Genomic DNA, 13,320 nt, shown 5'->3' with positions numbered 1-13,320 from the left:
TGTAAACACCGTTATCCTTGAAACCATCAATCACCAGTTTTAAACTATTTTTCTAACAAATACTATAACAGTATGAATATCGACACCGATATATTGTAACATCTGACGTCACATTTCGTTTCGACCAATGGTGGCGCGTTTAGTAAGTTTGAATTTCCCTCCATTAATTTTCATTTGTTAAACAACATTTTATGGGTTTAAATGATAACTAATTAAAAAAAAATACCTTTTGATTATAATGTGAGGATGATAAAGATTACGGAAAAATATATTTGAGATGGAATTATTTTTTTGCATATTCCCTATTGCCGATCCGGGCATCCGTATGGGTATGAAGACGGATTTTTTTGAGTTCCCAGCATTGTTCTCATAGAAAAAGTTGTTCATTATGACGGGCTCATTTGATGGTTTCAAGGATAACGGTGTTTACACTAACACCTTGTATAATGAAGTTTAAGACACAATCTTTGTTGAATAAAGGAGTGAGCACACTGAGACGGGCCGTGCCGGGGCTCATCGCAAAAACCCACCTCCGTACAATTTGTATGGAAGCGGATGCGCGTGTCGCACACTGTGTCGGGGCGCAGCGGATTTCCGCTTCCATACAAATTGTATGGAGGCGGATTTTTGCGATGAGCCTCGGCACGCTGAGCCCCGGCACGGCCCGTCTCAGTGTGCTCACTTCTTAAAAGTAATTATTTAATATCTCTGAGTATAATATATCAATAAGTCGGCCTTAGGGGTAAGTGTAGTATAATATATCGAAGCAAAATGTGATTTATATGAATAAATCTCAGAATGCTTTTACTGTAGTGTACATGTCGTCTACATGACGTAGACCTTCTCTACGCGTTTCATGCAGAACACCTCCTTGGTTTTGGGGCATATGATGGATCCGTGTTCCTTCATCATCTCCTTGAGAGCCTGAAAATAAAATACTTGTCGTTAAAATTAGTTGTACATGATGTTATAATAATCAAAGAGATTTTTATTATTATTATTATTTATTATATAGAGTTCACTGTGTAAAATAGCAGCACTGAAAAAGTTAGTTTGAACTTTTAAAAAAATTTGGTTAACATTTTGACGTTTGGACACCTTACGCTGTACTTAGGTTTCTCTTTAGTGTCATGGGTCGGTCGTGCTCTGATCTTATTATAGGCCATTTTGACGAGCGCTCTTAAAGCTGTGCGTCTACTCACCACCATGATCAATTAGGCAGCACCATAAGCTGATTATGCATGAGCATAATCAGCTTATGGTGCTGCCTGCTGCTGCTGCTGCATATTATAGCCCATATCAGCTCAAGCTGTTCAAGCTGTATCTCCACTCACCAGCTCGCCGTAGACCTGGCCGTTGGGCAGCACCATCGGCTGGTTGTGCTCGTTGAGTGGTCGGCGCGACAGCCGGCAGACCAGCCGCGAGCGCGAGCAGTGCGCATGCGGCAGGGAGCGGGACAGCGCGTTGAGGGGGGGCGCGCACGCCGGGCACGCCGATACGCGGGTTGCCTCGTTGTAGCACTGAGTGGGACTTAGTTAAGGATATTATGACATACTTAGGCAAACATTACACGGTAGGTTTTGCTGTCAGTTTTACCACATGACTGTGACTGATGCATAACCTGTCGTGTAATGCAGTGACTGATGGTTGCATGAAGTTGATTGACGAAAATCTGGATATCTTGATTTTTGCTTCATTCTTTGAAAATTTTGGCTTTGACTGACATAAAACTGAAGAGAATTGAGTGACCGTCTAATACCATTCATCAGTCCATCAGTCACCATCAGTCAAACATAATTCATGATTGACGGAATTGACTGTCGCTTGTATGATCGTATAATGTATGCCTTACATCTTCTATTCAACATAACATAAAACCTGTAAGAAAAAAAGACAACAGATAAGCAGTACCTGTTGTGTCATCTTTCTATGTGTATTTTTATGAAAATAATTTGTATGTGCAACAAACAGTTATAAAAATAAAAATAATATTAATTTTATCAACATTAATCTTCTTTTTTGATGAAATTTGATAAATAGACAATTATAGAGACGGCAAAGGATGGCTTTTATCTCGGAAAAAGATCACCCAGTATCTAAGTATAAGACTATATATGCAGAGGCGGCGTAAGGCGTGGGCGGTGTGGGCGACCGCCTACGGCTTCGCTGTCCTAGAGGCCTCGCGCCCCTTGGGTTAGGTTAGTGTTTTTTTTAGGATTTACGAACTTATCAAAAAATCTTTCAACAAAATTCGTCTTGCATCATTCATCAGGGGGCCTCGCAAAATATATTTTGCCCACATAAAATTTTGGTCTTGCGCCGCCACTGACTATATATAAAGGATATGGCGTATTCAGCGCAGCTAGACCGAGCTGCAGCGTCACGGGCAAGGGGGGCAGCGCGGCCGGGTGCTACAGGCGCGCGCGTGCTTGCCGCGGAACTGACGTATCGAGAGCGTGACATATATAAAGGATATGGCGTATTCGTAACTTCGCGCGTGTCTAGATCACCCAGTATCTAAGTATATGACTTTATATAAAAGATATGGTGTATTCAGCGCAGCTAGACTAACCTCGCGCGTGTCTAGATCACCCAGTATCTAAGTATATGACTATATATAAAAGATATGGTGTATTCAGCGCAGCTAGACTAACCTCGCGCGTGTCTAGATCACCCAGTATCTAAGTATATGACTATATATAAAAGATATGGTGTATTCAGCGCAGCTAGACTAACCTCGCGCGTGTCTAGATCACCCAGTATCTAAGTATATGACTATATATAAAAGATATGGTGTATACAGCGAAGCTAGACTAACCTCGCGCGTGTCTAGATCACCCAGTATCTACGTATAGGACTATATAATATAAAGGATATGGCGTATTCAACGCAGCTAGACCGAGCTGCAGCGTCACGGGCAGGGGGGGCAGCGCGGCCGGGTGTAACAGCCGCGCGTGCTCGCCGCGGAACTGATGCACCAGGGCCGACCACCGCCACGCGCCGAGCAGAGAGCGGTAGGGCTCCACGTCTGTGAAATGCACGCATCATAATATTTTACCTATCAAGAACATAAATGTTAAAATGATATAGCGTTTTCGGCATCTAGAACAGCCCCAGGGCAGGGCAGGCAGGGCAGGCCGAATGGATACGGAAATAGCCGAACAAAACCAGTGATCCACGAAGCACTTATGACTTAGACTTAGTACTACTTAAGTAGTATAAGTAGTAATTTAAACTTCGGCTTTTACAAACACAGGCTAGTTTTATTCTGAAAAATATTAAAGAGCTTTCAGATAATTGCAAAAATGTGTCAATAATTGCGTAAGACACCATTAGCTAAACAGACAAACTCTCTCACCTGTGTCTTTAGGGAAGGCGAGCATGCCCATACAGTGCTGAATATCATCCAACTGCCCATCTTCGTATGTGCTGAAGTGTTTCTTGGCGTATCGCACCGCTTCAAGACGCCGGTCCTCGCGAACCAGCTCGATAAACTCCTGAAAAACAACGCCCTCTGTTATCGAGTGTCACACTTGAGATGAAGTCAAAATAGGCTTAAAATTATTTCGAATATTTTGTAAAGATGCATATATTATTGTGTTGACCTAAATTAATATTAATTAGAATTTATGAAATATTAATTTAAATAAACCTGAGATAAAACGTGTTTCGAAACACTAATGACGTCACTCCTGTTTTGGAAGTTTATTGCTGAAAACTTCATGCGATTTTTCGAAATGAATTCCACAAGTGACGTTCCGTGATTCTCTTTCTCCCTCCCTCCCATCTCTTTCTCTCCCTCTCTCACCTGGACGCGTATCTTGAACTCCATGTTGGAGTTGAGTTTCCGCAGCTTGGAGCGGTTGTCGGCGCACCACTGCAGGCAGCGCGCGGTGCGGCGCGCGCCAAGCTCCGCTTCCACCTCGGCCGCTGCCGCGTATATATCTGAAAACAATATAAAATGAAGAGCAGTGTTGCTAAGCGCTAATCTCCAGAAACATTAAACCGATTTCGCTAATAGCTCGTCTGTCAAGCGCCCAAAATGGGCGTCTTAATCTGATGCCGCGGCCGCATATGCGTAGTGCTTCGCGCTAAAACCGATACTATTGGACGATCGTCCAATAGTGTGGTCTCATAGCACGAAGCTCTCATATACGTGGGAGAGCCATGCTTCGGCACGAACGGGCCGGCTCGACCGGAGAAATACCACGTTCTCACAGAAAACCAGCGTGAAACAGCGCTTGCACTGTGTTTCGCCGAGTGAGTTTACCGGAGGCCCAATCCCCTATCATATTCCCTTCCCTACTCTCCTCTTTTCCCTTCCCTTCCCTACCCTTCCCAATTCCCTTCCCTTCCCTACCCTCCCCTATTACCCTATTCCCTCTTAAAGGCCGGCAACGCACTTGCAGCTCTTCTTATGCTGTAAGTGTCCATGGGCGACGGAAGTTGCTTTCCGTCAGGTGACCCGTTTGCTCGTTTGCCCCCTTATTTCATAAAAAAAAAGCTTCGGACGATAGACGCACTAGGCCTACTACAAAACCGTTTTGAGACTCAAACAATCGGCTGAGAATGCCGCGTCCCGCTCTAACAATGTAATTTCTCGTTTGTTAGAGCAGGACGCGGCATTCTCGTACGATTGTTTGAGTTTCAAAACGGTTTCGTGGTACGGCCCCTGGTGCGGCCGGGCCGTAAGACTATTCAAAAGTATTTTCGAAAATGGTTTGACATTTCGTGACAGATGAAAGGCTAATTATATTATCTTTTTGTTGTGTTTGCGAATATCCGAGAAAGGTTTTATGAAAGAAAAATATTACGAAATTATATAGAAAATTTAAAAATATATCAGTGTGATGACTGATGACTTGTAGCTATTAAATTGTTTTTAAACGACATCACGACGTATACGATGTGACATAATTATGTTTCTTTTTTGTATGTTCGCGGATAACTTCGTTGTTTGTGAACCGATTTAGATGATTATTAGAGGATACTTCACAGGTGGTCCCAAGATAGGAAAATTCTGCTTGAAGTCGCTTTATTATTGTGCCTCACTTACCAACATTAGTGAGGTCCCTCAGACCGCGTGCGTCGGCGAGGCGAGCGGCGGAGTCATAGTAACCGTTGCGTAGGAAGTAATCCACGATCATGCGGTCCAGACGCACCTTGCGGAACTGGTTCATTGTGGTCTGCGGAAAAACAAACATCATATAGTTGTCTTTATCGCTTTGTGTATGAATGGAATGGCCAGGTCATACTTATAGACAAGGGCGTCGCCAAGGGGGGGCAGGGAGGGGCAGCTGCCCCCCCCTAGAGATTCTAAAAAAGTTGCCAAATATAATGCAAACAACGACCACTATAATATTAAAATCTGGTAATAGATGTAAGGCTCGTAGTACAAGTGAAAAGCTTCATGTGCTGTCGACTTTACCTACAATTCATACATATTTTTCTCATTCATAGAGAATGACAAAAATATGAATTGTAGTAGGTAAAGTCAACTTGCCCCCCCCCCCCCCCCCCCTGCGCCATGGGCTGGCGACGCCCTTGCTTATAGAACTATTCTTTTGGAGGGGAACAGTTATTTTCTTGTATGTATAAGTTCGTTGCCTTGTCGCAACAGCAACGTTCCAAAATATTTAATAATATAATAATAATACTAATAGCTCTCACACCGGTTTCGGTGACGGTGGCCGGTTTCATGGAAACCAGGCCAGCTACGCAGGAGTAATTTTATAGTGCCCAAGTGTGTGCACAGTACACAAGAGCACTCTCTATTCCTTTACTCTCATAACCCAGTGGGACGGCAGACCGACACGACTGGCGAGAGATCAGGCGCAGGACCGACTTTTTACATGCCCATCCGACGCATGGATCATCTTACTTGTCAGACAATCAGGTGATCAGCCTAACCCTAACCAAACTTGGAAATAACATGTTTCCAACGCGGGAACCGAACCCACGACCTCCGAGTCAAGAGCCGAGCTCTGAACCACTGGACCACGGAGGCGATATATTTAGATTTTTTTTTAATAATATAAGTGTAGCTGTGGTAGAATAGTGTTTTGACCATAAAGTTAATATACCTAGCGGAATAGAGCAACAATCTCGAGCTGTCAAACGAAACCGAAATTGGTTTCATCTGTGTGTAAAAATATGTGTACGTATACACTTACACAAGCAAGATTGAACATGATATTTATGAGATTAAATTGTCAACGTGCGGCAAGTGCCGACTGGACGTCAAAAAAAGAGTGCTGCTGTCATGTATCACACATCTCTTTTTACCACGCAGCGTTACTGACAGTGACATCTCTCTTGCTCAGGCCTTTGTTTCTCTATTCCGCTAGGTATATTAACTTTATGGTTTTGACGGAACTACAGACCGAACAGTTGGGAGGGTTGGGAATGACGAGCAGTAATCGTCTTGCGTTGTGTAATCGCGCGTCAAAGCAACGCTGATGTGACATATTTTGATGCGACGCGACAACGCATTAAGTCACATCAAGTCACATCAAGCAATGTTTTCTAAAGCTTGCCAAGACTGAAATAAACTTTTACAACAGCGATGGCAGTTTTACATTGGCTGTGTTCGTCGGTGCATAACATTTTATTGTGCATATCAAAATCATGTCATGTCATGGTGTGATTGCTTGACGCCATGACACGATTTTTTTAAATAAAATTTGGGGACACATGAGCAAACGTTTAACTTGATGGAGGGCGACGGTACTCGCAACATCAGAAGAGCTGTAGGTGCGTTGCCGGCCTTTTAGGAGGGAATACGCTCTCTTCTTGAAAGTTTACAGGTCGTATTGGTACGGATATAATGCTGGCGACACTCCAGAGTTTTACGGTGCGTGGCAGCAGTGGCGGCCTTACCCATTGCGAGGCCCTGGGCGGCAGGTCTTTGTGAGGCCCTTTGTCTTACGGAAAAATACCTTGCAAGACCCCTGCAAGAGCGAGGCGCCGGCCGATCGCCCTGTTCGCAACCAGAAAGTTTTAACAATTACTTTTTTTGTCGTGTATTACCTTAACCTGCGGCGAATTGGGATCAGCCAGGGCCTCTGCCTGCTCCTTCAGATGTTCCAACCGCTTTTTGCACACAAAAGCCGCTTGCACCTCCTCCGTTATCGCCTCAGATGCCTTGCGCTTCATGGTAGTTAGTTTCTCTACCTGTAAGGCATAATATTACCATTACTTTAGTGAGTACTATCAGAGAAGTTGATTCAGCAGATGGATGGTGGATGGTGGAACGGGATCTACGTAATTTGGTCGCTTTATGTAGGTCCTTTCCCGGTACTCAAAGTATCTCCATACTAATTTATAGCAAAATTGGTTAGGCGGATTGAGCATGAAGAGCTCTTCATGCTCAATCCTCACACTTTTGCATTCATAAAATTAGTACAGATAGGTGAAATTCTACTCACCATACCACCCAGCAAAGCGTCAATCTCCTTAGCTGTGCTGCCTTTCTTAGCAGCGGAATCTACGCTGTCAGCGGATGAAGAGACATGACGGGCTTCCACGTCCAAAACTCGTTGGGCATTACGGTATTTCTTATTAAATACCTCGTAGGGCACCTGATTTAAGAAATAACAATTTAAGAGAAAATTTCCTATTTATAACAGCTGGTATAAGTTGTTTAAAAGTATAAGTTGTTGTTGCCTTTGTTTTCTTGCATAATGTGCATTGTGCACTGTGCATATTATGCATTATTCTACAGACTAGTTTACTTTTAAAAACTTATCTTACTTATTAAACACAATATGTTATCATTATTATTTATTTTATCTGTGTTATAGGTATAATATCTATAAAAACTCCTATGTTACAGTAAACAGGAATATTAGTTTATTGCCTAGCAACTAACAAATGCAAAGCTCTATGTACTGAGCATGAGTTCCTGTAGATATAGTAATAAACGACGCAAGTGGATGAAGTTGGTAAGTAACAATTTGAAAATGTTTATTTTTTGCATAAATCAAGACTTTAAGGGCCGCGCCACACCAGAATGGTAGCGGCGCGGCGAGCACTTTCAGTGTCATATATTGAGTCAATGATATTGGATAATGTAATATAGACATATGATTCATTTCTTCCTTGATCAAAGATTTTTGACATTTGCTGAGAGATTGGATCCAATACGGTCATAGAAATAGGTGTTGCCAGTTATTTAATATAAAATAGAGTTTTTAATTTCTTGTTCGTTAATATGTTTCAAATAATGTAATGTAATTATTTTTCTAAATAAATACTTGGATAATCTTGCTAAAAAAACAAAAAATAAGCCATATTAAAAATGATTGTCTTTTGACAAATCGAATACCTGTCAGCGTTAGCGCTCTCCATTGGCTATTGAAACCACATATGACGTAAATTGGATCAATGAAATATGATAATATAATATACAGATATGATCAAATGATCATATATATTGGATCCTATATATGATCATAGAAATGATCATATATAAATGATAATGTAATACCCCCCATAGAGGTGAAAATTTTAAAATTTAAATTAAAGCATAAAAAATAACAAAACAAACTAGCCAGTAATATAAGCATAAAATTAGATTAATTTAATAAAGATTTTTTCCTTCCTTACAATAACAAAAGCTCCATTTATTGAACTCTAGGACCACTGTCGAGTTGTCATGTATATAATTGAAACATAACTTTCAAAGAAATATACAAATAAATATGTTTTTGAGATAAATAATGGAACTTAATATGTTATTCTATAACATACCTTCAAGGTAGCATGTTCCAAAGACTTTATTTCGTTCATATTCGACATTTTTCAATTTCAAACGCACCCAGTGTAATTTTCAGAGACACGCCATTCAAAATACAATGAAAACAAAACTCAGCTGATCCTTCAATACAGTGAGAATTTACAATCTGAAAATAAAACAGACTTTAAACTATTTAAAAAGGCAAGAACAGATTGAACCACCTCATATAATCTAATTAACACAATATTATTAAATTACTGAATATAATTACTTTAAAAACTTACGTCGCAAATTTTTTAGAAACTAAAGATTTTTGTAAATGTCGGACAGTGTTGCAGAAATGACATTTATGAAATCAGTGTTGCTACCAACTAAAAATCGTGAGAAATAGGGAGATTGCTACCAACTAAAAATCGGGAGAAATAGGGAGATTGCTAATAATCAAATTAAAACACGTGTTAAAGTTATTAATCATTAGCCTCCTTCTTGCAGCTTAGACAATAGGCGTAGTTTGCATCTTTATTATTACTGCTTGCCTGTAACCACCCAGCAAACTCCGGGCGTGTTTCCCACTCTTTTTTATATTTTTGTAGTATATCTTTTTCTTTTTGTTTCGAACGTACCACTATTTATACTAGTTTTTATACTAGTTTTTATACTAGTGGTTGGAAAATCACTGTCTGGGTCTGAACTAGACATTTGATTTGCGTTAATACAATATGGGAAGTTGCGTATCGGACGAATGATTAGAAAATGAAAAATTGAAAAATGAAAATTGAAAATTTGAAACCTGTCGCATTCATATCGACGTATTTAAAAAATATAATATTCACCTACAATAATATTCAACTTTAGTGAGTATGAATTACAACCTAAATTTGCTTGTTTATTGAAAGGCCAATCTTATGCCTTGCCCCTTGGGGAATAACCCTAACTTAGGGAATAAAATAATAATAATAAAAATGTTAAATTTGGTGTTACAAACTACAAAATGAATATAAATTAAGTTTAATGTTCTAAGGCCCGTATTTTTGGTCAGTACTTAAGATGCGACCCGGTCTTAAGACGCGGTTCGGCTCTGTGATTGGTCCAAATTTTGACAGCCAACCAATCACAGAGCCTGAACAGTGTCTTAAGACCGAGATGCATCTTGAGTACTGACCAAAAATACGGGCCTAAGATTGAGTAAATCGGGAGATTATACCCTAAAATCGTTTTATCGGTATTTGTTTGCCAAAATCGGGAGATCTACCGATAAATCGGTAACTTTTACAACACTGATGTCGGATGACAATAGAATAGTCAAGACTCAAGACGCCATCCTCTTCTTCGTTATTAAAAAACTAGAACCAAAGTAATTGCCCTTATTTATTATCTGTATTCAATACTAGATGACGCCCGCAACTCCGTTGTGGCAAAATTCGTTTGTCGCGCGGGTACCGTTCATTTTTCCGGGATAAAAACTATCCTATGTCGTTTCCCGGGACTCAAAGTATCTCCATGCCAAATCGGTCAGCTGTTGGGGCGTGGAGACAGACACACTTTACAACAAACAGATGAGACAGACAGATACACTTTCGCATTTATAATATTAGTATGGAATATGGATAAATTTATATAATATAAATACATACAATATTTGTCTGTGTGTAGATTTCTACAAAATACTTCAACATCATTTATCTGTTAAACTTAAACTTTAAGTAGTTCACAACGAGTACAAGACACCAGTTGAAGTGCATGACTTTATTTTTTATTTTATACAAAATAAGTTTATTTGTAAAAATTATCTCTTCTTTTATTATAGGCTTGAAATGCTTGAATGTAATAGCGGCTCCACAAGATGGGACAGCGTAGTGAGTAGTGACCATTATTTTAATATTAATTATTCGTAGAATTCAAGAGAAGGTTTATATTAGGAGGGAGGTCATACAAAGTTCACTGGGTCATCTGGTGAAGTCATAAATTATTAAAAAATGTACGTTTTGCATTGCCACAATGGCTAATGTTTACACGTTCATCTTGAACGATGTTTAGATCACAAGTCACAACTGAACACGCCCATCATCTAGAGGCGTAGCGACCATTGCATAGCCATCGCATGCGCCATTCGATGCGCCAGCGCTGGCCAGCTGTGGCCACTCATATAATATAGTCTGTCAAGAAAGTGAAGAAATATAGCCCGGCCACACATTGTACGACATTTCTGATCAGAAACAGTTGAACGTCCGCGCTGTCTCTTACATTTTGTACTGAGCCGAGTGAGCTCGAACTAGCCGGAAGGATATTTCGGATAGTGTGCGGGGTTGCGAACCGGCGGAATTCAAATGTTTCTGATCAGAATTCGGACAATGTGCGGCTGGGCTAAAAAGTAGCAACATCGTAGTGTCATCCCTTTCAAATCAATCTAAGAAAAAAGGGATGCCACTACGATATTGCCACTTTTTAATTTCTTCACTTTCTTGACGGACTATAATAGAGGAGCAATAAGAATATTGTATAGATAATTATTTTTAGGCTTAAAGATCTTTGTTTTCGCGTAATAATATTTCTAAAAAAATATTCTAATAGACAATATAACTTGCTACCATAGATAATATTTTTTAATCTGTAATTTGTCGGCGCGTCACCGCGTCACTTCATTATGCCGATCCGCCATTTTGTACGTAGCTGGCGGTGTTTCAAGGTTCGCTTTCCCGGTTAAGTGTTTATTACATCGAATAGGACTGAAAAACTTTGTTAAAAATATATACCGAGCTGTTAAAAACGGATATAAACACTATAGTGATATAATTTTACAGGAGAAACAAGTGGTTTCGTGATTTGTGTGTGCCCCATAATTGGAGCGCGTGGCTGGTTATTCTTTGTTGTTGGATTCTACTTTACAACGGTAAGTTCTGCATTATAATACCTGCAACGTTATGCATTAGGTACCAGTGACGTGATGCACAAGTTTTTTCCCGGGAATAGTGCGTAAGATACGGTCGTTCTTAAAATTTGGGTAGCGTCATACTGTCGCGTAAGAATGCGCCGTTATCGTTGCTAAGCTGGGGCGCCTGGCCTCTACGTGTTTACCGGTGGTTTTCCGCGTCTCGCACTCGCTAGATTTACTTTTAAACCTATATCATGTTATACTGATTTTCCACTGTCTCTCCATGTGGTTACTCAGTGCTGGCTACCATTTGACCTACATCCAGTAGAAAGTTCTTGGAATGACAGCCACGAATTCGCACTGTACCTCATGATAATGAATGCATTACAAAATGGAATTGCGTAATTATCAGATAAACAGTTATCAGTCATAAAGCATAAGCCGAGTAGATTTTCGAAAGTTAATCAGAGTATCGCATTTTCACCGATTGGCACTCATTATTAATTTATTCTTTTACAAAGTTATAAAAAAGTCGTACTGTATGCAAAATAGTAGTTATGAATAACAAATAAACGTATAATTTACTTATTTATTTGTGTATACCATCTCATTGCTGGGTAAAGGCCTCGCCCTAGGTTCCATACAAATATTTAGTAATGTCTTTTTTATGATTGAACTGCTAAACATATTTTGATGATAATCTATTGTATATATTAATAAAGATGTAGGCAACCTCCATATTTGGAGAATAAAATTCAATTGTTACAAAGCTAAATATAAGATCAGATATTGTTTCAATTGTGGATTATAAATTGTAACAATTGCTTCGTCAGACCAAACATAATTAATACCCCCTCCCCACATTGTTTTCGTGTCCCCTTAGAAAAGTTAGATTAGAATTCGGCTCGCTCAACTAACTTTGAATTGGGTAAAAGTTTGCTTAGAATTCATTTGAAACTTTTACTTTTCATTATTTACCTGTTTGGTGTTTTTGTTTCTAGTGTGTTTGTACCTTTAATTTGTTGACCGGAAAGTTTTCTGTTTTTTTTTCATATATGCTATAGATCAAACCATGAGGGGAGACACATCTTGTGACTAGTCTAATGGTTTGGACCACTACTATTCTCCTCTTCTGGTGCCACTCTCAGGACTAAAATGATACCAAGATGCCTTTTAGGCTTGAAAGAAATATTCAACACACATACCTATAGTCACTTGAAAAACACAACCCTCCTATTCCAGTCAGTCAAAGAAATATAATAGTAGTGTCCATAACATACTCATTGCATGCAATTTTCTAAAAGTAAGGAAGTTTCTAGAACACTTATTATTTAATAATAACATATAATTTATTACAACTGTTCAAACAACAATGTCAAAAATCCACAGAAATCTCAAGGGCAAACATTCTGAATATTTATGTACATGTGCCAATAAATATATTTTATATAAATGTTCTTATGTGCAACACATAGGTATGTAAACCTGTTTTGTACAATGATATTCTTTACAGTCTGAGTCATTCTTACATAATTATCTTATGTAAAGAATAAAGATATCTTCTTCCTCTTCTTATTTAGAAGCTTTGTCAAACATGACAATGTCACTTCATACGACTAATCTCTAAATGTAACAAAAATATCCACTACAAAAAAAATATGATTACTTACATAAAAAAAGCTTAGCTATAAATAATATATAACAACATTAC

General features: G+C 39.4%; 1 protein-coding gene across 1 annotated transcript; it reads right to left on the bottom strand.

Moving 5' to 3' along the window:
• Window positions 1-696: 696 nt before the first annotated feature.
• LOC121737591 (E3 ubiquitin-protein transferase MAEA) lies at window positions 697-9,063 on the bottom strand. The gene is made up of 10 exons (XM_042129250.1): window positions 9,022-9,063; window positions 8,752-8,903; window positions 7,428-7,580; window positions 7,030-7,173; window positions 5,057-5,186; window positions 3,809-3,945; window positions 3,359-3,497; window positions 2,878-3,028; window positions 1,335-1,524; window positions 697-924 (listed from the first exon to the last, which is right to left on the bottom strand). The coding sequence occupies exons 2-10, from the start codon at window positions 8,797-8,799 to the stop codon at window positions 826-828; spliced, it is 1,191 nt and encodes a 396-aa protein (XP_041985184.1). The 5' UTR covers window positions 8,800-8,903; window positions 9,022-9,063; the 3' UTR covers window positions 697-825.
• Between the last annotated feature and the right edge of the window lie 4,257 nt (window positions 9,064-13,320).

The sequence above is a fragment of the Aricia agestis genome, chromosome 21 (assembly GCF_905147365.1).
Source record: "Aricia agestis chromosome 21, ilAriAges1.1, whole genome shotgun sequence".
NCBI classification, from domain to species: Eukaryota; Metazoa; Arthropoda; class Insecta; order Lepidoptera; family Lycaenidae; genus Aricia; species Aricia agestis.
This window is presented reverse-complemented; position numbering and strand designations above follow the sequence as displayed.